A 24,676-nucleotide genomic window follows, 5' to 3' on the forward strand; every position below is an offset into this window, starting at 1 on the left:
CTAATCAAATAGTGTAGAAAATGTATCTTGTAATGTATTAAAAAATCCCTAACACTGTATGTTAAAGAATCCCTAACATTGCAGATTAAAGAATCCCTAACATTGTAGGTTAAGAAATCCCAAACATTGTAGGTTAAAGAATCCCTAACATTGTAGGTTAAAGAATCCCTAACACTGTAGGTTAAAGAATCCCTAACATTGTAGGTTAAAGAATCCCTAGCATTGTAGGTTAAAGAATCCATAACATTGTAGGTTACAGAATCCCTAACATTGTAGGTTAAAGTACTGTATTTCTAAAAAATAACTCACAATACCATGACTGGAGCAATTTACCAAAACCTCACAATTAGGAAAGAAACCTTCTGATGATGTTTCAGTCCATCCTGTATCATTGTTAACCCCTTGACTGTCGCAACCCCCAATCCTGAGGTGTCCTGGTGTCGCAAAATTCCCCCCACCCAAAAAAAAAAAAAAAAAAAAAAATTATGAAATGATAGACAATCTTTTCCTGATTGTAATGACACCAAAAGAACGAAATTTGATGGAAAACTGACGGAATTATGCCATCGCGAAGTTAGCAACCTCGGCGATATTTACAAATCGGCGATTTCGCCCACTTTGAGCCCTATTTTCGGCTAATTCCATTGTTCCAGTCGACCAAACTCATAGCTATTTCTTTGGAACTCCATTTTTTCTATCGATTTTGTACAAGAAACTCTCATTTACCTATTTCAACTACCCAATAACGTGGTCAGAAATTTGCAAGTTGGCCAATTTCACGAAAATTAAAAAATATGACAATTTCAAAATAAGGTCCAGAATGAACAATGCAGACATTCCTGGCTCTAAAATAACATTTTCTTTGTTCATCAGTCACGTCTCCAGGCCCCTCCGATATTACTCTTGCTTTCTATTTTGAATTTTTATTCAAACAAAAAATAGAAGATTTACTGTTATGCGGACTACTACAATATCGTAATAATTGTACAAATAATGTCAACAAATTCATGACTGCATATTAGAATGGCTACTTGGACATTTATTGGAAAATGACATCATTTGTTTACTTTTGAACATCAGCAAAAATCAAACATATCCCCTACTTTGAGCTCCATTTCAAGGTTCTTTTCATAGTAAAACCAATTAAAATCACCTCTATTTCCATAATAAGTTTTCCATTCTATCAAATGAGACCACGAATACGAGAATACAACCATAAATACTATACAAAAATAGACCACAAATTCGGCATTTTAATTAAAAAAAAAATGGTCGGAGTTGTTTTTTCTCATTATGCACTGCATGCTGCAGAATTTTTTTTATATGGTGCACACTGACCACACAGACCCATTCTCTCGCATGTGGGCCTACCAGCTTTCTCCTGCTTGATTCAAAGCCGCTAGAATTTATGAGTATATATACGTCAAACACAGTGGCTCGTAAGACGTATATATACGACCGAAACAGTCAAAGGGTTAAATCACAACCGAGGAGAGAAAAAGCAGAGAAGACCTAAAAACAATACGGAAGAGGTCGGGGGGGGGGGGGAAGAAGGAAGCGGTAATAGTAGCAGCAGAAGTTGTAGCATTGGTAATAGTAGCAGAAGTTGCAGCAGTGGTAGTAGCAGAAGCTGTGTTTTTAGGCCTTCTCAACTTTCCTCTCCCCAAATTTAACATGACAATGCTCCAGGAGGGACCAAAACATCTTTGCAAGGTTCCAATCCTAAATGTGGGTTTTTGGTGAACCAGTTGTCCAGAAAACTCCCAAGTAATACACACATTTTAGGGTAAGTGAAATAAATGCAGTATGTTGAAATGTTTTCCAGATACATAAATAACATAAACATAAATAATGGCAACTTACCCATCTCTAATGTTTTGAATCCAACACCTAATAATTAGCCCGTCTTTCTAAGAATATAAAACAGGCTGCTGTAATCAGATTGAAACAATAAGGGAAAAAATTAAATTTCTAAATTACAATTACAATACGTATGACTTAGACACCCATAACAAATTTAAGGAAGTACAATACAAGCAAAAGAGGAGGTAAAGAAAGTGAGCAAACATTACCTCATTTGACCTTTAATAGCCCCATGCATGCTGTGTTCAACAAGAATTATCAAACCTAAATTGTTACTTAGTAAACAGACTTAGCTGATAATACCAAGTAAAGGCAGGATTGGAGAAATATCTCATCTTAACCGAATTTTAGGGTTTAAATTAAATGTCATCGCTTTTAACTTGACTCACAAAATCCTAATAACATGATTGTCAACAAACCATGGAACAGGTGGTAATTGAACTCGTGGTGAGTGAGTCGTAAAACTCCAGGCCAGTGCGTAAGCCACTGGGCCAGCTGGCCACAATGAGATTCATCTAACTAGGTATATTTCTATACACCATAGGGATGTAAGCATGGGCCCCTATGTGACCACAAATGCAAGTTTTTACAGATGAATTTCACACCAGCATGGCTGTGGTGAACTCACTTGCCATGAGTTCAATCCCCAACTATTCCGTGGTTTCTCATTACTTTTATCTAGTATTTCCTTTTTCGTTCTTTAAGCATTGTGAAGCATGAGATTATACAAGATACCTGATTTTCCCCAAATGCTGCATGCATAGGTATTAAGTCTTTAAGGCCAGAGCTAAAAACAGCATACAACATCAATATCTCATGAACACAAATATCTTAAATTGCAGGTGCTAATGTATATCAATTCAATCAACTAATAATAGGGCATGTCCAAGTATAATAATGCTTACATAAGGCTATTATTCCTGATGACTAGAATGGTTGGTAAAGTCTGAATTTTTGGTGTTACAATGCGATCTGCTTTCACCCTTGCCCCACATCCTCCTGGACTGTTGCTGTCAGAACCACACACTAAGGACACCCCAGTCTGAGTCTCAGTTTGCAGATCCACAAGGCACTGGTCAAGAGGACACTCATCACCACTAACATAGGCAGCCATGGTATAAGATGTGGCAGGTGCCAAATGGCTCTCATGTTCAGTTTCACATGTAGGACACTTCCACCTGCCAATTGAGAAGGGTTATTCACAATAAATATATTTAAATAAACTTGTATAGAGCACAGTGAAAGAATCAAGAGAGGAGAAACACCAAAGGGCTTTTGTTCGTTGACACACACACCTTCTGAGCAAATGGTTCTTCATAAGATGTTAGCGTAAACATGTGGAAGTGTTAGGTATTTCTGCTCTGTTAACTTTCATCATTGCATTTTTTCATGTAGGAAATGAAGTTTTTATAGTGACTTCTTCCCAAACAGTACAGCATATTGATAATTGTTCAAACGAAGCATTTAAATAATGTTGCAAATCCAACATCATTTTCTCTCGTTACACACGATGCTGTCAAATCCTTTTCTTTGAAGGGAGGCAGCCACATGTGCAATTCCTCCCTTCTCATATTGTTACAAAGTAAGTGTACAACTTTATTTTATAGATATTTTTTATAAAGCCATGCTGGGGATTAAACCACAGATTCTCAGTATACAAGCTGAGGATGCCACCAACTGAACTACAGGGCTGAAGGAACATATACACAAATGTTACCTGGCACTTGAGTATGCAGTGAGTGCTGTGATTACCTATTTTCAACTGCAGGAGCAATCACCAAGAGCCTGGCAAGTCAGAGACTTGGCCATGGCTAACAGACAGCCTGAAGCCTTAATCACTAAAAAACCAATGAGTTTAGAGGTTTATGAGATAAATGGTGACCCATTTTCAGTATTTTCCATTGTAAAGTTTTTCATATTTACCCTGTTTGTAGCACTTATTACTTCTTATAAACAATTAATTTTATCTATTATTATCAAGAAAACTTAGAGTATCATTACAGCAGCTCTTCTTTCTGTTAATTGACATAACATCACAACAATGTGTCATATAATGTGGTTATCATGTGTCATTTTCCTCCTATCAAAGAATAACAAGAATAACAGAGCGGCTATAAGAGGCCAATATATCTGAAATACGAAGGGAGAAACTGGTCAGAGAAATAGCAAACATCGAACTAAAGCTAAGGAATCTTACAGGAGTTAAGAAATGCGGGAAGAACTAAAAGCCATAAATGAAATGAAAAGAAACCCCAAGTATTTCTTTTCTTTTGCCAAATCAAAGTCAAGAACAACATCCAGTACTAGGCCCCTACTTAAACGAGATGGGTCCTACACAGATGACAGCAAGGAAATGAGTGAGCTACTCAAGTCCCAATATGACTCAGTTTTTAGCAAGCCGCTAACCAAATGAGAGTCGAAGACCTAAATTAATTTTTTATGAGAGACAGAATTTGGTAGACACACACCTATCAGAAATTATCCTGACCCAAAATGACTTTGAAAAGGCAATAAATGACATGCCCATGCACTATGCCCCAGGCCCAGACTCATGGAACTCCATGTTCATCAAGAACTGCAGGAAGCCCCTAGCACGTGCTTTTACCATCCTATGGAGGGGGAGCATGGACACTGGGGTCATCCCACAGTTACTAAAAACAACAGCCATAGCCCCACTCCACAAAGGGGGCAGAAAAGCAATAGCAAAAAGAACTTCAGATCAATAGTGCTACCGTCCCATATCACAAAAATCTTTCAAAGGGTTCTAAGAACGAAGATCACAACCCATCTAGATACCCATCAATTACACAAACCAGGGCAGCATGGGTTTAGTGCAGGTCGCTCCTGTCTGTCCCAACTACTGGACCACTACGACTAGGTCCTGGATGCTCTAGAAGACAAACAGAATGCAGATGTAATATACAGACTTTGCAAAAGCCTTTGACAAGTGTGACCATGGTGTAATAGCGCACAAAATGTGTGATAAAGGAATAACAGGAAAAGTTGGTAGATGGATCTATAATTTCCTAACAAATAGAACACAAAGAGTAGTAGTCAACAGAGTAAAGGCTGAGGCGGCTACGGTGAAAAGCTCTGTTCCACAAGGCACAGTACTCGCCCCCATCTTGTTCCTCATCCTCATATCGCACATAGACATGGATGTAAGCCACAGTGCCATGTCTTCCTTTGCAGGTGACACCCAAATCTGCATGACAGTGTTCTCCACTGAAGACACTGCAAGACTCCAGGCAGACATCAACCAAATTTTTAAATGGGCTGCAGAAAACTATATGAAGTTCAACGATGAGAAATATCAATTACTCTGATATGGAAAACGTGAGGAAATTAAAATTTCATCAGAGTATAAAACAAATTCCAACCACACAATAGGGCAAAAGACTAATGTCAAAGACCTTGGAGTGATCATGTCAGAGGATCTAACCTTCAAGGACCATAACATTGTATCAATTGCATCTGCTAGAAAAATGACAAGATGAATAATGAGAACCTTCAAAACCAGGGATGCCAAGTCCATGATAACACTCTTCAGGTCACTTGTTCTATCTAGGCTGGAATATTGCTGTACATTAACTGCACCTTTCAAGGTAGGTGAAATTGCTGACCTAGAAAATGTACAGAGAACCTTCATGGCATGCATAACTGCGATAAAACACCTAAATTACTGAGAACGCTTGAAGTTCCTAAACCTGTACTGCCCAGAATGCAGGCGGGAGAGATACATGATTATATACACTTGGAAAATCCTAGAAGGATTAGTACCAAACTTGCAAATGAAAATCACTCCCTACGAAAGCAAAAGACTCGGCAGACGATGCAACATCCCCCCAATGAAAAGCAGGGGTGCCACTAGCATGTTAAGAGACAACACAATAAAGTGTCAGGTGTCCAAGACTGTTCAACTGCCTCCTAGTATACATAAGGGGGGATTACCAACAGACTCCTGGCTGTCTTCAAGCAGGCACTAAACAGGCACTTAGTCGGTACTGACCACCCGGGCTGTGGTTCGTACATTGGATTGCGTGTGGCCAGCAGTAACAGCCTGGTTGATCAGGCCCTTATCCACCATGAGGCCTAGTCACAGACTGAGCCATGGGGGAGTTGACCCTCAGAACTCTCTACAGATATATTCCATGTATCAGCCAAAGATGGCATATACAGTGGACCCCCGACCTTCGATGGCCTCAACCTATGATAAAACCGACTTACGATGTTTATCAGCGTAAAAATTTGACCCCTGACCTACGCTGAAAAATTCAACTTAGATCATTCGTCCAGTACGCGTCCACAGGTCCATCTGGCCTGAGCGCGCCTCAGCTGCCCTGCCTTCAGTTAGTGTGCCAATGTTTATAAGCCAGTGCGGTTGCTTCCATGCATACATTCGGAACATTTTAGTGTTTTTAGTGCTTGTAACTGCTAAATAAGCCACCATGGTCCTTATGGAAGGGGATTCCCCTTCCAAAAAATAATACACCTCCATCATTTCCCCTCCTCCCATCCCATCACTCATCACCAAATCTTCAATAAAGGTGTCATTTATTCTTCATTACACAATATATACTGTGCATGTATCCTTCTGTTTGTGTGTAGGAAAATGTATATTTCATGTGGTAAAAATTTTTTTTTTTCATACTTTTTTTTGGGTGTCTTGAACAGATTAATTTGATTTCCATTTTTTCTTATGGGGAAAATTAATTCAACTTACGATAATTTCGTCTTACGATGTGCTCTCTGGAACGGATTAATATCGTAAGTCAAGGGTCCACTGTATAATGCTGGTTTTACAATGCTTTACTTTTATATCATTTACTGGTTGTTTACCAACATTTCACAGAGATCATTGCTCTGAAATTCCAAGGAAGAATATGAGAACATTTCATTAACCCTTATGCTATGGATTCACAGACAGTAATCGTATATGCATGACCTTTCCACACCTTAACTTGCATATTGTAAAGACAGTATCAATTCCCAGGTGATAAGTGGAACAGAATTCTTCCTCCGTAAGCCATGCGTGTTGTAAGAGGCAACTAAAATGGTGGGAGCAAGGGGCTAGTAACCCCTTCTCCTGTATAAATTACTAAATTTAAAAAGAGAAATGTTTGTTTTTCTTTTTGGGCCACCCTGCCTTGGTGGGATACGGCCGGTGTGTTGAAAGAAAGAAGAATATTTAAAAAAACTGATCTTATTGAATATGAGAAAAATATAAATTTTGGGAAACCATTTGGAATTCAACATTTTATTTTCAAATGCTGAATGTGAGAATTCCAAACAAGAAAGCTATTGCTAACCCCCTTCCCAAATTGCAACAGGTATAATAATTGCAAATAAGTAATTTCAAGATGCTTACCTTGCCAACCTCATTAGATTAGTGTTGAAAAGTGGACTGAGCTTTGAACCCAATCTAGGATCAGCTATTAGTGTATCAATGGTGTTTTCCAGGAACTCAGATACACACTTGAGCACCTCATGGTCCGCATCTTTGCGCATTATCTCTTGAGTTGCAAAAAGTCCCATTTTTTCAAATACACTACCAGGACTACATGCTATAGCTCTGAAAGCAAGAGCTATGCATGAATTTCCCTTTACTTTCACAATTAGGAAAATAACACAATGAATAAAGAACCAAACATTAATTAATGCATGGAATCTAAACATGGAGGTACAGTTCTGAACTGCAAAGCATTATACAAGTGTGGGAATAACTAAGAGAAAACTACACAAGAATATCAAGTAAGCCAAGTGAGTGTAAAACGAAAGCCTGTAATTGTTTTACATGATGGTAGGATTGCTGGTGTCCATTTTTCTGTCTCGTAAACATGAAAGATTTCAGGTACATCTTACTACTTCTTCTTACACTTAGGTCACACTACACATACATGTACAAGCATATGTACATGTACACATCCCTCTGGGTTTTCTTCCATTTTCTTACTAGTTCTTGTTCTTGTTTATTTCCTGTTCTCTCCATGGGGAAGTGGAATAGAATTCCTCCTCCATAAGCCATGTGTGTTGTAAGAGGCGACTAAAATGCTGGGAGCAAGGGGCTAGTAACCCCTTCTCCTGTATATATTACTAAATGTAAAAGGAGAAGCTTTCGTTTTTTCTTTTGGGCCACCCCGCCTCGGTGGGATATGGCCGGTGTGTTGAAAGAAAGAAAGAAAGGATTGCTGGTGTCCTTTTTTCTGTCTCATAAGCGTGCAAGATTGCAGGTACGTCTTGCTACTTTTACTTACACTTAGGTCACACTACACATACATGTACAAGCATATGTATACACACACCCCTCTGGGTTTTCTGCTATTTTCTTTCTAGTTCTTGTTCTTGTTTATTTCCTCTTATCTCCATGGGGAAGTGGAACAGAATTCTTCCTCCATAAGCCATGTGTGTTATAAGAGGTGACTAAAATGCCGGGAGCAAGGGGCTAGTAACCCCTTCTCCTGCATAAATTACCAAATTTAAAAAGAGAAACTTTTGTTTTTCTTTTTGGGCAACCCTGCCTCGGTGGGATACGGCCAGTTTGTTGAAAGAAGAAGATCAAGTAAGGAAGTCAATTTATTTTGGCACAGATACATATAAGTACAATTATCATACATACCATAAATTACCTAGGATAACCCAAAAAAGTTAAGACACTGTTTAATTCTGAAAATATAATTCATTGTCTACTTAGAATATACCTTCAATCATTAGCAGTTTCTTTCGTGAATTATATTGTAAAGACTTAGCCACTAACATTTCTTTACCTTATTTATGCTTGTTTGTATTTCAGTGAGGTGATTAACATGTAATGTATTTGACATATTAGCTCCTCCTTGTCCTGGAAGACCAAATTGAATGTATTTTCACTTCTAGAAGGTTCTATAATTTTTAAGTTCATTACAAATTTTTTACCAAGTCTTTGGAGCTCTTGATATATACTTGTTGAGCTAGACTGCTTCTTGGTATTATTTCCAGTATAATGTTGTTGAATATCTGGTATTATTTCCAGTATAATGTTGTTGAGTATCACCTTCCATTTTATATTTGGGAAGATGAAATCTCCACAGCAGCAGCAGTATCAATGCATATATATGAAATAGTTTCTAGTTATGTGTATTTCGGTACAACTACATGTATAATAATTTAGTATTTATATTTCCTAGGGATGATAAAAATGTTGATAGTTTACTGATCTCTGCAATAATTGTACACAAATTTATATTAAACCTAAAAACTATTAAGACTCATCAGTTCATATTGTTTATATTCAAAGAAGTGTCCTTTATAAACACACAAAGATCTCATGCAAAAAAAAAGTATCTCTCTTTCTTTATAAACCTCTTAATTTACATCATGATTGTAACTCAAGAGCCCTAAATATGCAAACTCTCCTGCTTATCCCAAGTTCCTCTTCATTCTATATCTATAACTGCATTCTGTGCTTTCCCTCTACAGCATATCTATCACTTAATTTTGCCTTTAATAGTATTTATTTCCCATGTTCTACATACAACTAATGGACTGAGATACTGTACAATAAAAGCTTTGGCAAACTACTTTTCCCTGTCTCTTCCAGTGAATGCTTAAAATTTAACCAAAACATGAAAGTACCATTTCACTTTGCAAAAAGATAAAACCATTTAAATAAAAGACAAATGCAGAATACTATTACTGTAATGATATCTATAATAATTGGAAAGAGTTTAGAAACTCAATTTGTCTACACCTGTGTACGACCGGTAATGAGTAAGTTTTGAGCTAGTCTTGAAAGAAGCACCTATTAACATAAAGGGGCTGTCATGTGATTATGTAAGAGGAACAGTCAACGCATCAAATTGGAATTTAGGCCAAACGTCTTGACTACATGATTAACAACAATTCAAATCAAATATAGCTAATAAAATGAACAAAAAGGCACAATACTGTGACTGGAACAATACATAAATAACCAGCACACAGGAGACAGAAGCTCATGATGACATAACAATCCAACTTGGAAAATTGACTAGTCACCTTAACACTAACTGACTAGTCACACTCACATGAAGATGAGGGAGCCAGTCCGTACTGCATCTTCGTGTGTCAGTGTGACTAGTCAATTGTCCAAGTCAGGTTGAAACATTGTCATTAGCTTCTTTCTCCTATGTGTGGGTTATTTGTGTATAGCTAATGAAAGATACAATTTCTGCTGAATGGCAGAATAAAAATTTTTGGTATCAATACAGTCAGATTCTTATTAACTCAGGACAATCTACAAAAATGATCCAAGAGTAATCAAATGTCATACAAGTTTCACTGTCAGTTTCTTCATCTATCATATAATTTACTAAACTTTAAATCAAAACCCTACTTGCACAATAATAACAAGAAAAATATACTGTATGATTAAGCATTTTTAACAACCAGAATTTTGTTCTCAAATTATTTTACAATCATATAACATGCTAAACCAAAAAAATACATACTAGTTTGAAGTCTATCAATCTTGGTTTAATAGAGACAATAAATAAGCATAAAAGCAATTTGAAACAGCTGCCTCCAAGCTGTGTTTATTATTAAAATATTAGTGTAAAGAAGATGGATTAAAGTTATAAAAAATAAGCATAGTTTTGAAAACAAGGATGTAAAGATAATGGATTCAAATTATAAAAAATAAAGATAAATTATCCGAGATAGCAACATTAATATCTTACAAAACATGGACAAACATAAAAATGCATATAACACAGAAAGCATTGCATCAATTGCAATTAGAAAACTAAACAGTGGACTTCCTTATCAGAGAAGTATACTTCCCCAATGATAGGTAACCCAAGACTATAAAGTATTGAATTACACACCATAAATATTACAACTTATCATAACAATTATATAAAAGTAATATTTGCAAGAATATCTTACATATTAAGTCAAAATTAGAGAAGCATACTTATTAGCATGGGTGTCCATTTCAACAAACATGGCCTGAAGCAGGTACAACATGCAGGACAGACTCTCCTCACCAGCAAATCCTTCAACACCATTGATGACATTCCTAAAAAAAAAAAATATGAAATGATAATGATAATGATAATACTTATAACAAGCCAAGACTTTAAATCCTACAACAATTCAAAGAAAATCACAGTTAAAACATAGAGAAACAGTCTAGAATACCATATACAGAAAATTGCAAATAAAATTGAGTTTGACTAAGTCAACCAGTCACATCATTGTAAATTCAAGTGCACATGACCAATCATGCCAGATCATGTGGATGTTTGCTTCACTGTAGCATGTCACTTTCAATCATCTGAACTGTATCCTGTATATGAAATTGGCTTCTCTCTAAGTATTTTCACCACAAATATTGCCACACATTTTTAGCAGTACTAATCCACACATCAAATACAGTAACATACAAACTAAGTCAATGTTATTCCTACAACTGAAACAAATTCCCTGATATAAAAAAACTCAATAAATTAATTTGCTAACTCCTTTCAGCATCAAAACAATTCACATTGGACCCCTCTCTTGACAACACATCTGTAGTTGTTTAAAATACCCATTCTGTGTTAGATAGCGTGTTAGATAGGAGTGAATGGAGATGAATGGTACTTGGGACCTGACGATCTGTTGGAGTGTGAGCAGGGTAATATTTAGTGAAGGGGTTCAGGGAAACCAGTTATTTTCATATAGTCGGACTTGAGTCCTGGAAATGGGAAGTACAATGCCTGCACTTTAAAGGAGGGGTTTGGGATATTGGCAGTTTGGAGGGATATGTTGTGTATCTTCATACGTATATGCTTCTAAACTGTTGTATTCTGAGCACCTCTGCAAAAACAGTGATAATGTGTGAGTGTGGTGAAAGTGTTGAATGATGATGAAAGTATTTTCTTTTTGGGGATTTTCTTTCTTTTTTGGGTCACCCTGCCTTGGTGGGAGACAGCCGACTTGTTGAAAAAAAAAAAATGTATTAAGGAGAGACTTGGGAGCTGTAATAGAAAATGTGTTCATGAAAGGCAAGGCAAATTGTAAAAATAGATGAGGAGAAAATGGTAGGTAGAGTACTGAGGTATGTGGTAAAAGATTAATTTATCAATGGATGCAAAAACAGGAATACATCAGAGAATAGTGGTTCCAGCACTTAAGTATGGGTGTGAGACATGATATTTGAATGCTGCAGCAAGGTGGTGGCTGGAGGCAGAAGGGATGTCATGTTTTCTTGACTTGCATCCTTTTCCTCTCTGCCCACTTTCCAGCGCCATCTCTCACTCAGAAGTAAGCAAGTTCAAAATGTTTCCTGTATAATTCTGAGATATTTCTCCTACCACTGTTGCTTGTTTTATCCATGATTATTTACCTTGTACTCCAGGCACTAAAACAACATTTTCTCTGTTCATTAGTTATGTCCCCAGGCCAGAATTTTTATTCACACAAAAAATAGAAGATTTACTGTTATGCAGAATGCTGCATTATTGTAATAACTGTATAAATAATGTCAGTGCATTTGTGAATGCATATTAGACTGACCATTTGGATGCATATTGAATAAGTGACATAATTTGTTTTATCTGGAATATCAGCAAAAATTGAACAGTTCAGCTACTTTGAGGTCAATTTCAAGCTACTTCCAGTCCTGAAATCATTCAAAAAAACCACTAAAAACAATGGTAAACAAGCAAAATGTTTGGATGTATGAGCAGAAGCTTCCTCAGCCACCAAGAGACAAAGCCAAACTGAAGCACAAGCTGCCCCAGCCGGCGGATGGACGCGTCCAAAATGGCCGATAACCGAGCGAACGGCCGATAACCAGGCGCCGAAAAACCCGCCGATAACCAAACCAGCCGATAACCGGGGGTCCACTGTATCTCTATTTCTGTAATATATCCTCCATTCTATAAAATGATACCAAGAAACTGAGATATCCATAAAAAGAAACATCCAAAAATATATCACAAAAATTGCTATCTGAAACCAAATACATGGTCACAGTTTCTTCCCAACATGCACCACGTGACAGAATTTTTTTATATGGCGCACCCTCACCGCATGGTCCCATTCTCTCATATCTAGTCGCAAATTTACCCCTCACAGCTTATCCGAGTGAGCTGAGCTCATCATATAGTATTACAGCAGAGACACTGACCTCAAAGCAGTAATACTACAGCACGGACCTCAAAAAGGTTAAACAACAGACATACCAGTAACTTGACCATCCACCAGAACAGCTGATATAGTTCTTTACTTTCTACTTGAGAAAAAATTTATAGTCCTGAAATGTATATAATTCTGATTTAACATACATTTTAGTTTTACAACTCCAGCCTTCACTGACCTCTTATCGGTACAAGAGGGTTTTTCTGCTGTACAGTGGTACCCTGAGTTTCGTCCAGCTCCCAACTTGAACAATTATGTAAGTGTATTAATGTAAGTGCTTTTGTAAGTGTATTTTTGGGGGTCTGAAACGGACTAATCTAATTTACATTATTCCTCGTGGGAACAAATTCGTTCGGTAATGGCAATCGAACAGCCTTCTGGAATGAATTATGACCAAAACACGGGGTACCACTGCATTCCCCTCTCAATAAGGTTACAATCTTCCAGGAGATATAGTTTACCCTTCAGAAGTCAGACATGGAACATTCTGGATTTTAAGCATTTACATACAAAAATTCACTCCTTTTATGGTAAATGCTAATAAATGTGTCTTTAGTCATCTGTCCTATCCATCCATTTATATTTGAAATATCTTCAAGTTTTCCTTACTTTATTTTTCATACAATGGAGATCATGTTTTTCGCCGACATGATCCCAGAGAGTTCAACATAGCATCGTGCAAAGTGGCAACACAATGTGGTATGCGCGTATTGATCGTAGGATTTCTACTAGTGGCTCATGGAGTCTGAACACAGAATATAACATTAAAATGATATAAAAGAATGCATTCTGTGAAGGATTCCATGAACCATGGTGTCCACCACCTTTCCTTGTCAGCTTTGTTTATCAAGTTTCTTTCGAATGGAGAAGGAAACCTGTGCAGTAATTAATGCAGACAACAAAGGAAGTGCAGGCAATCAGACTAATGTAAAAAGATGACTTACTGGGGGAAAAAGGTACTACAACAATTTATTACTGGTGCTATAGATGTTATGCCGATGGGTTGTTGTTTCTTTCAGTAGTTCATGGAACTCTTCGTGGAAAGCAATTTTTCTCTTCAAAATGTTACATACAACATTAAAATCCTGCAAATATTCTTAAATGCAAAAACAGATCAAATTAGCAGTCTTTCTATTGCAGTACCTGAACTTAGGGAGCTGAAACAGAGCTTGGAGAGCTGAATTAATCCAACATGTATTTGCTGTATTCTGGAGCCCAACTGGTTTGTTGGGGTCTCGAGGTTGATCTGTAGGACGAATTTTTTCTTTTCCTGTTCCACTCCCCAAATCTGCTAGGCACCAAGGATTGCTTGAACATCTTTTTCTAAAAATTAAATAAGAAAAACTTAATTAGAAATGGAAGAAAAACTTGAAGGCAAACAAGGAAACCCAAATACAGTGGACCCCCGCATAACGATTACCTCCGAATGTGACCAATTATGTAAGTGTATTTATGTAAGTGCGTTTGTATGTGTATGTTTGGGGGTCTGAAATGGACTAATCTACTTCACAATATTTCTTATGGGAACAAATTCGGTCAGTACTGGCACCTGAACATACTTCTGGAGTGAAAAAATATCGTTAACCGGGGGTCCACTGTATATGAAATATAGTGCAGTCTTACAAAACATGTCTTTTTATGGCAAGATTTTCATAAGACATAGTGGATATACTGAAACTACATTTACATTTTTTATAGCATGGAAATATACTGACAGACATGGCTGAGTCTTGATGAAAATGTAAGTACTTCATCATGTTGTTTATTACATTACCCATTTCCCATCAAGGTAGATGAAAATGTAAGTACTTCATTATGTTGTTTATTACATTACCCATTTCCCATCAAGGTAGATGAAAATGTAAGTACTTCATCATGTTGTTTATTACATTACCCATTTCCCATCAAGGTAGATGAAAATGTAAGTACTTCATCATGTTGTTTATTACATTACCCATTTCCCATCAAGGTAGATGAAAATGTAAGTACTTCATCATGTTGTTTATTACATTACCCATTTCCCATCAAGGTAGAGTTACCCAAAGGAAACACAAGTGGTTCTGTAATCTGGCAGACAGGCAATTCAGCACTTTTCACCAACCATCTGTGCCTCAGTTGCAAATAAAACATTAGCCTTTTTGTTTACCAATGTTTAATTGGACTTTACCAACTGCTTCCCTTTCCCCATCACTGGCTATTAACCAGTAATGGCAAAAAAATGACATATGAACAATTCAATTCATAAAATACAGCAATTTAACAAGTGAGGAAGCTCCAAGAGTCAATGTTTTCTACACCAATAAAAATGTTGAGTATGACGTTCACGAATCAAATAAAGCAGAGAACTTTTAAGAATGTATGGTATTGCTCAGGAAAATAGAATTGTTAGATGCAGATAACCACCAAATACAGGACACATGATGATGGAACAAATAATTTGAAAATTCATACAATTGTAATTAGTGAGGCAGTGACAGAAGCCTGCGGCACTGCTATTAGCGGTGAATTGACAAAAACTGGATGTGTGTAGCTAAATACCTCACTAAGGAGAAGCTGCACTTAGCAGTGCTGCAATCATGCAGGCACAAATTTGTTTTTGAAAATGTGACCAGGATGGTATGCCTATTAAAGGTGTGCAAATTTAGCTCTAGTAGTTCAGCCCTAATTAACCCTTTCAGGGTCCAAGGCCAAAATCTGAAGTGGTGCCCCAGTGTCCAAGAATTTAAAAAAAAAAAATGTTATTTTTTCTTATGAAATGGTACAGAATCTTTTTGTGAAGGTAATAAAACAAAAAGTACGAAATTTGATGGAAAATTGACAAAATTATGCTCTCGCGAATTTTGATGTCAGCGATATTTACGAATCGGCGATTTTGCCGACTTTGACTCCCATTTTAGGCCAATTACATTATTCCAGTCGACCAAATTCTTAGCTATTTCACTAGTATTACTTCCATTCTATTGATTGAGCACAAGAAATCGCCAAGTCAACTGTTTCAACTACAAAATAAAGTGATCGGAAATTGGTAATTTGGCCAATTTAACACAAAGTTCAAAATATTCCAATTTCAAAATAGGGTCCAGAATAAACAATGTAGGTATTCATGGCACTAAACTAATATTTCCTCTGTTCATTAGTTATGTTTTGAGGCTTTACAAATAAATTCCATTTTGATTTTTTATTCACATAATGAATTTTTATTCACACCAAAATATAGAAGATTTACTGTTATGCAATATTGTAATAATTGTATAAATATCATCATCACATTTGTGAATGAATATTAGACCCACCAGTTGGTGTGTATTAGACGTGTGAGGTCGTTTGCTTACTCTTGAACATTGGCAAAAATTTAACATTTCCACTACTTTGAGCTCAGTTTCAAGCTATTTCCAGTGCTAAAACCAATCAAAATCATCTCTATTTCTGTAATATGTCTTCCATTCTATCAAATGAGACCAAGAAATCACAAATACAACTATAAAAAACATACGAAAAAACACTGCAAAATCGCTGTTTTAATCGAAAATCACAGCCTCAGTTTTTTTTTCTCATTATACACTGTGTGCTACAGGAATTATTTTATGTGGTGCACACATACCACATAGATGCATTCTCTCATATCTAGGCCCAAATTTACCACTCACAGTTTATCAGAGTGAGCTGAGCTCATGGCGTAGATCTACGGTTTGGACCCTGAATGTAAAACCATAGATCTACGGGACGGACCCTGAAAGGGTTAATGAACATAGGAATATTTAATTTCAAGAAGTTAGGGATATCTCAATGCAAGGCACCTGGTATAGTTCTTTACTTTTTACTGTAGAAAACATAGTCCTGAAATGCATATAATTTTGATTTAACATACATTTTAGTTTTACAGCAAGGATTAAGAGGACATAATTTACAGGAACATAATTGCTACACTATACTGGACAACTATGCAATGAAGTAAGAAAACAGTTTCATAATACTACTGCATATACCATACATACACTTCTTTCTTTCAACACACCGGCCGTATCCCACCGAGGCAGGGTGGCCCAAAAGGAGAAATGAAAGTTTCTGCTGTATATACGTATTACATTTAGTAATATATACAGGAGAAGGGGTTACTAGCCCCCTTGCTCCTGGCATTTTAGTCGCCTCTTACAACATGCATGGCTTACGGAGGAAGAATTCTATTCCACTTCCCCATAGAGATAAGAGGAAATAAATAAGAGCAAGAACTAGAAAGAATATAGCAGAAAACCCAGAGGAGTGTGTATATACAGTGGACCCCTGCTTACCGAAATTAATCCATTCATGAGAGCTCATCGTAAGCTGAAATTATCGTATGGCGAATTAATTTTCCCCATAAGAAATAATGGAAATCAAATTAATCGTGCAAGACACCTCAAAGTATGAAAAAAAACATTTTTACCACATGAAATACTAATTTTAATACACACAAAAATAAGAAGACATACACAATTAATACTCTACTAAGAATAGAATACATGACACTTGATTTTATTGAAGATCTGGTGATGATTGATGGGATGGGAGGAGGGGAGAGTGTGGAAGTTGTTATTGTTTAGAAGGGGAATCCCCTTCCATTAGGACTTGAGGTATCAAGTCCTTTTCTGGGGTGACTTCCCTTCTTCTTTTAATGCCACTAGGACCAGCTTGAGAGTCACTGGACCTCTGTCGCACAACAAATCTGTCCATAGAGCTCTGTACCTCCCGTTCCTTTAAGATATGCCTAAAATGGGCCAAAACATTGTCATTGTAATAGTCACCAGCACGGCTTGCAATAGCTGTGTTAGGGTTTCTTTTCATCCATAAAGGTTTGCAGTTCAACCCCCTGTGCACACACTTCCTTAATCTTTGAAGTAGGCACAATGGATTCCACAACTGGCATAGGCTTCAAAGGGTTAGCCCCAAACCCTTCAAAATCTTTCTTAATTTCCATACTTATTCTCACCCTTTTTACCACAGGGTTGGCACTAGAAGCTTTCTTGGGGCCCATAGTGACTTATTTTACAGTTACAAGCACAAAAAACACTGGGATAAGGTGAAATGTACCGAATGTATGTGTAGATGCAACCGCACTGGCTGGCGTGTAAACACTGGCGCTGAGGCCACACATGGGACGCGTCCCGGACGAATCGCGTGAGGCGAATTTTTTAGTGTGAGGAGAGCTAAAATTTTTGCGTTCAAATGTATCGTATGGCGGATTTAATGTAACGCGATGCCATCGTAAGGTGGGGGTCCACTGTATATGCTTGTACACGTATGTGTAGTGTGACCTAAGTGTAAGTAGAAGTAGCAAGACGTACCTGTAATCTTGCATATTTATGATACAGACAAAAGACACCAGCAATCCTACCATCATGTAAAACAATTACAGGCTTTCGTTTTACACTCACTTGGCAGGACGGTAGTACCTCTCTGGGTGGTTGCTGTCTACCAACCTACTACCTTTATATACACCTGCTTTTTTAAAATATGTATGGGTACAAAACTGTTCTCTTAACTATCAATCTCACATACTGGCAAGGAAGAGCCTTTGGGCATTTGTCCATTCCAAATGTTTTCATAATTTGTTCTTTTGTCAGCTGATCTTCTGAGAAGGGTTTAGAACTGGACAAAAAACAATTTGGCCCATTATTCTTCACAAGTAGATCGGCTGTATCAGGGTGATCGCTGTTCTCTGTTATACTCTTCTCGTTAATAACAATGTCAGGTGAAGCCCCTTTTACCGAAGATCCACATGAATCAGGGGTTTTATATTCTTTTAAACTGCTGACTGGTGCACCACCACCACTGACTACTGGCAGACTGAGCACCCACTTCCATTTGTCACTCCGGTAGCCTGCTTTTATGTACGACAAATCGTTGCTTATTCTGAAAAGTAGAAAAAGAAATTAATATATGGCAGTTATTTCAACATACAAGATACTATACACTAGATATGGTTTCTGGTCATATCTAGTATATATTTAACTTCCAAATATACTAAGATTCCATTTTAACTCTTATTAACCTCTCTATTACCCTACTGTACATATAATAAAATATATTGCAGAAAATATATATAGCACATTGCATGAGTTCTGCAATTCAAGTTGTGAGTAGCATTCCATATTTTAAATTAAAAAATTATATTTATGTGAATATTACTTTCAATGTATAAGGCAATATTTTAAGATTTTGTTAAAGCAGCATAACTTGTTTATCAGACTTAGTTTGCCACTTTCCATTGTCCTTTGATCCTCTTTCCTAGGGTGCAACCACTAAGGTCTACTCATAGGAACTTAAAGTATTTCCTACAAAGTGATCAGACATTGGGTGTAAGACTTGTTCATAAGTAAATATGTAAGTTTATTTAGATATAGATACAATAAAAGGAGATACAATAGGGATAAAGTAAACTGAGTTATTTATATTAACATTAAGATGATCCTCTTATAATAACAGGTACACAAATGTTAACTATACAAGAAATCACTCTCCTCCCTTTTTGTATTATAATTATTATAATCATAATTAAGTGCTAAACCTACAACAGCCTCCCTTTTCATAGCTTCCTTCATTAGGCTCCTTTTAGCTCTCTTCCTGAACTGGCTCATATTAGGACATTATTATTATAATCAAAGAAAGCACTAAACCGACAAGGGTCATGCAGCGCTGAGGGGCAGTAAATAGTACCGGAGCTACAAACAGCTAGGTGGAGAGAGGATCAGAGGTGAAGGGAAAAAAAGGCCTGGAAGGGATGCTAAGGGCTATGTGTCAAAGTTCATGTAGTAAAGCAGTTGCTGACAAAAAGTCAAAAAATTATTGTAAGAGAAAGGCAGAGCCATCTGCAAGAAGGGAAGATAAGGTAAGAGTGGTAGGGCGGTGGCATTGTAGGAGGTAAATTTTGCAAGCTCACTGGTAAACCTGGCAATCCCTAAGAGAGTGAAGAACCGAAATGGGGACCCGACAAACCTCACAGAGAGGAATAGGGTGTCATTCCACAAGATACCCATGGGCAAGGCAGTACAGCCAATGCGGAGACAGGAGAGCACAGTCTCCCGAATACAGCAACGGTGGTAAGAAGATAGCCACAAACCTAAATAAAGTTTACTAGAGTGCAATTTGTTATGGTGCATGTCCGACCACCGTTGTTGCCAACAGCCGCAAAGATGGGCAGAGATGACTGTAAAATAATCCCTGACTAGAATACCTTTATAGGAAACCGGAAGATCATGTACTGCTGACCACACAGCAGCATCCACCTGTTCATTGCCCTGCACATCAACGTGTCCAGGGACTCGACAGAAAATGTCGTCTTTGTTTTTGACAGCCACATGGCACAACCATAGATGAATATGAAGGCCCATTGGATTAGAGGAATCAAAATGTTTAATGGCTTGTAAAGCACTGAGGGAATCTGAAATGATCACAAACATCAAAGGAGACATATATGTAATATGGAGAAGCACTATGAGGACGGCATACAACTTGGTGGTAAAAATACCAGCCAAGTCTAACAAATGACCTCGGACAACATCATCAAGGAACACCGCTGTGAACCCAACACCATCAGAAAATTTAGAACCATCTGTATAAACAGTGACAGCATGAGCATGCGTCCGGAAGTGATCAAGAAAGAGCATGAGAAGCAGTCGTAGGTAGGAGAGCTTTGACGCACAGCAGTAGGGGAGAACAGACATGAACTGTCAGAACCTCCCAAGGGGAAAGGGAAAAGGCAGACACGAAATGAACGTACAAGGGAGGCAACTGGAAACAAGACCGGAGTGAGTGAAGATGAAGAGAAAACAGTCGGAGTAAGCAGGGGCTCTTACTAAAGTCTGAAACCAACCTATACGTAGGAGGAACACAAAGGCCATGAGAGAGGACAAAGTAACAAAAGCAATGAGCATCACGACAATCAGCTAAGGAAGGAACATTCGCCTCAGCATAGAGGCTCTCAACAGGGGATGAACGTAAGGCACCAAGGCATAAACGTAAACCCTGATGATGAAGGGTTATCTAACTTGGAATAAGTTGTAGAAGCCGCAGAATAGACTTGGCCACCATAATCCAGCTTGGACAAGACTAGGGTGGAATGCAAACAGAGGAGAATCTGACAATCTGCTCCCCATGAGCGATGTGCAAGAATTTTAAGGAGATTCAGCCGACCATGGCAAGCTGCCTTCAAAGAGGAAATGTGAGGTTCCATGACAACCGGCAATTGAAGAAAAGGCGAAGAAACTTGACCATGTCACATTCTGGAATACGTGAGCCATGTAAATACAAAGGAATATCTGGGACAAGAAGACACCTAGTGAAGGTAATGAAATGGGTTTTCGTACTAAACAATTTAAATCCATGAGAAGTGGCCCAATGGGAAACTTGGTCAATTGCATCCTGAAAGGAGGCCACTACCAGGCAACAGTCAGCACCTGCGTAAGCTGTAGCGAAGTTATCCACATAAAGTGACGCCCAAATATGTGATGGAAGAATGGAAGGTAGGCAAGAGAAAAAGGATAGTGCTAAGGACACAACCTTGTGGGACTCCCTCGGCTTAAACAAAGTCTGAGGTAAGCGAGACGCCACCATGGACATGAAAATGTTTGTCAGATAAGAAAGCAGCAAGGAAGGTTGGTAGACTACCATGGAGGCCTAAGGAGTGGGCCTGGGCTAAGATGTTCTACCTCCAAGTGGTGTCATATGCCTTCTTGAGATCAAAAAAGACTGCTAGGATGGAATGTTTATTAGCAAAGGCATATCACACATATGAATCTAAGTGGAGCAAGGGGTCCAAAATAGAGTGGCCCTTGCGAAAGCCATAATAGCAAGGAGAAAGCCTATTGTGAGTCTCCAAATACCCTATCAGATGTCTATTCACCAATCATTCCATCACTTTGCAGATTACACTGGTCAGAGCAATGGGACGATAGTGAGAGGTAACAAACCCTGAGGTGGGAGGGATGGGAGGGAAGAGGAAAGGAAAAAAAAGGGGGGATTAGAAAGATGGGATAGGGAAGGGAGTATTGGAGGGTAATTAGGGTCAGTCTGAGGAAGGAGACCAAAGGGTCTAATTCCTTAGACCAAGAGCCTCTTCCCCATGTCAAGGAGCATCCCTTGAAGAGGTCATACTAGGACAGGCTTTAACATTGCTGGCAATCCCTTCCACTCCCTCAAATATCTCAACCCACTGCAGGATTGAACCTGGGTATACCTGGAGAGGGTTTTAGGGGTCAATACCCTTGCAGCCCAGTCTGAGACCAGGCCTCATGGTGGATCAGGGTCTGATCGACCAAGCTGTTACTGCTGGCCACACGCAACTGACATATGAGCCACAGCTCGGCTGGTCAGGTACTGACTTTAGGTGCCTGTCTAATGCCTCCTTGAAGACAGCCAGGGGTCTATTGGTAATCCCCCTTACATATGCTGGGAGGCAGATGAAGTGTTGAACCCTGACACACTGTGTTGTCCATCAGTGTACTCGTGGCGTCGGCGTCCCTGCTTTTCACTGGGGGAAAGTTGCATCTCCTGCCGAGTCTTTTGCTTTCATTGGGAATGATTTTCGAGTGCAAGTTTGGTACTAATCCCTCTAGGATTTTCCAAGTGTATATTATCATGCATCTCTCTCGCCTGCATTCCAGGGAATACAAATCAAAGAACTTCAACGGTTCCCAGTAATTTAGTAGCTTTATCGTACTTATGTGTGCCATTAAAGGTAGTTAGTGTACAGCAGTATTCCAGCCTAGAGAGAACAAGTAATTTGAAGAGAATCATGGGCTTGGCATCCCTCCTTTTGAAGGTTCTCATTATCCGTCCAATCATTTTTCTAGCAGATGAGGTAGATACAGTGTTGTGGTCTTTGAAGGCGAGTTCCTGACATTATTACTCCCAGGTCCTTCACATTACTTTTTCACTCTATTGTATGGTTAGAATTTGTTGTAGACCCTGTAGACCCTGATAAAGTATATGTAATTGAAATTTCTCACTGTAGAGAGAAGGTGGACAGCTCAGAGTCCTAGGATATAGAGCCCATCATCAGTAACAATTGCTGCTAGGTGATTATTATTAATATTCATGGTCGAAAGTTAAACCCATGAGGGTCATAGTGCCAGGAGACCTGGAAGGCAGGTTTAACTACGTAAACCTACGCTATTTATGGATGAATTACTGTTGTTTCACATGGTAACTATGTGTAAAATACCTACGTAGCTACAACGAAGTCAAAATGACTAAATCAAATACTCGAAAATTTATTACACATTAAAAAAAAAAGTGGAATATAGTACACAATTTGATCCGTAGGGGGTGTTGGACAGCTCCATAGCCTTGGACCAAGAGCAGCTCTTCACCAGCATCAAAGCACGACCCTAGAAGGTCATCAAAGCCACATATATTACTCCCTCAGTTGTGAAAACTGTCAGCTGGTGTAAAAAACTATCAGCTGGTGCAAAAACTGTCAGCTGGTGTAAAAACTGTCAGCTGGTACACAAAATACGACCTTCCTGCACCAGCTACAACCTTACTACATCAACACCGTTAAAGAAACGCCCAAAACCACGTACTTTTCTTTCATTTTACTCGAAAATGTTTATGAAGGTGTTGGCGTATGTATCATGTGAGTGTCAGAGACGAGGGCAGGATATATCACGCAATAATAGCCAGGCAGGATGGACTCATCCTCGGCCCCGCGTAAACACCAACAAACATTGAGCAACTCCATCACCACCAATAACAATGTTATTTATTTCTTATTTAACACCAATTAGCCTGTTTATCTAATACCAAAAATATGTGGAAAGTAAAAATTAATTACCCAATCATTCGTTTATTTGCTAGTGAACCCATAGTTGATATAAAGTGAATTTTTATCCATGTCTGCATTCGTATGCATTCTACGTCTCACTGAGGGATCGTAATTGTAAACATTTTGACCATGAGTATAAATTTATTTTTGGCGCTATTAATATATTCGTGAGGAAGCACTAAACTTGTAAGGGTCATACAGCACCTGGAGAATGAAAGGAAATTAGGTTTGATTAAAGTAAGGTGAGGGTAGTTGATATTCCTTACATCAAGCACTGACATCAAAAGATTAATTGTTGAAACCAGCTAGTGAGAAATAAATATTAATAGTCATAAAACTGGGTGATGCTTTACTATTTAAATGTATATTTCGTGTCAAATATTAGATACATTCATTTTATTTAAAAATGCATACATCAGCAGTGTGCTGTTACCCCATTCCACATGCATTTTCTCCTAATAATAGTCACTGTCAAAATGGTATACAATACCGAAGGTTGGTAAGTAAGACATAGACAACAGTTAGGCAGCTTTATTCCGAAACGTTTCGCCTACATAGTAGGCTGTAATCAGTCCATCACCCTAAGTCTTCAAGGGTGATGGACTGATTACATCGTCTTCACATCTCTACTGCTCCTGCCTACTTCCTGTACTCTACTGAAGAAGCCTACTGTGTAGGCGAAACGTTTCGGAAGATACCTAAGTGTTTTACTTACTAATAATTGTCACACCTAGGTTAGGTTAGGTTAGGCAGGTTAGGTTAGGTTAGGTTAGGGTAGAGTGGGCAGGTTAGTTTAGTTTAGTTTAGTTTAGTTTAGTTTAGTTTAGTTTAGTTTAGGCTAGGTTAGGTTAGGGTAGGTTAAGTTAGGTT

General features: G+C 38.1%; 1 protein-coding gene across 4 annotated transcripts in view; it reads right to left on the bottom strand.

Moving 5' to 3' along the window:
• LOC128694522 (ubiquitin carboxyl-terminal hydrolase 48-like) overlaps positions 1 to 23,719 on the bottom strand; it is a 208,848-nt gene extending 185,129 nt beyond the window's left edge. For 3 of the 4 annotated variants that reach the window (XM_070097908.1, XM_070097907.1, XM_070097909.1), the window contains exons 1-6: positions 23,565 to 23,719; positions 18,541 to 18,894; positions 14,149 to 14,328; positions 10,793 to 10,897; positions 7,232 to 7,435; positions 2,769 to 3,041 (exon numbers count right to left, since the gene is read on the bottom strand). In XM_070097908.1, coding sequence (XP_069954009.1) covers positions 2,769 to 3,041; positions 7,232 to 7,435; positions 10,793 to 10,897; positions 14,149 to 14,328; positions 18,541 to 18,894; positions 23,565 to 23,575 — 1,127 coding nt within the window. In that variant the 5' untranslated portion in view covers positions 23,576 to 23,719. The remainder of the gene's footprint in view (positions 1 to 2,768; positions 3,042 to 7,231; positions 7,436 to 10,792; positions 10,898 to 14,148; positions 14,329 to 18,540; positions 18,895 to 23,564) is intronic. The other variant, XM_070097910.1, reaches the window with a different exon arrangement.
• Between the last annotated feature and the right edge of the window lie 957 nt (positions 23,720 to 24,676).

The sequence above is a fragment of the Cherax quadricarinatus genome, chromosome 60 (assembly GCF_038502225.1).
Source record: "Cherax quadricarinatus isolate ZL_2023a chromosome 60, ASM3850222v1, whole genome shotgun sequence".
Taxonomy (NCBI): Eukaryota; Metazoa; Arthropoda; class Malacostraca; order Decapoda; family Parastacidae; genus Cherax; species Cherax quadricarinatus.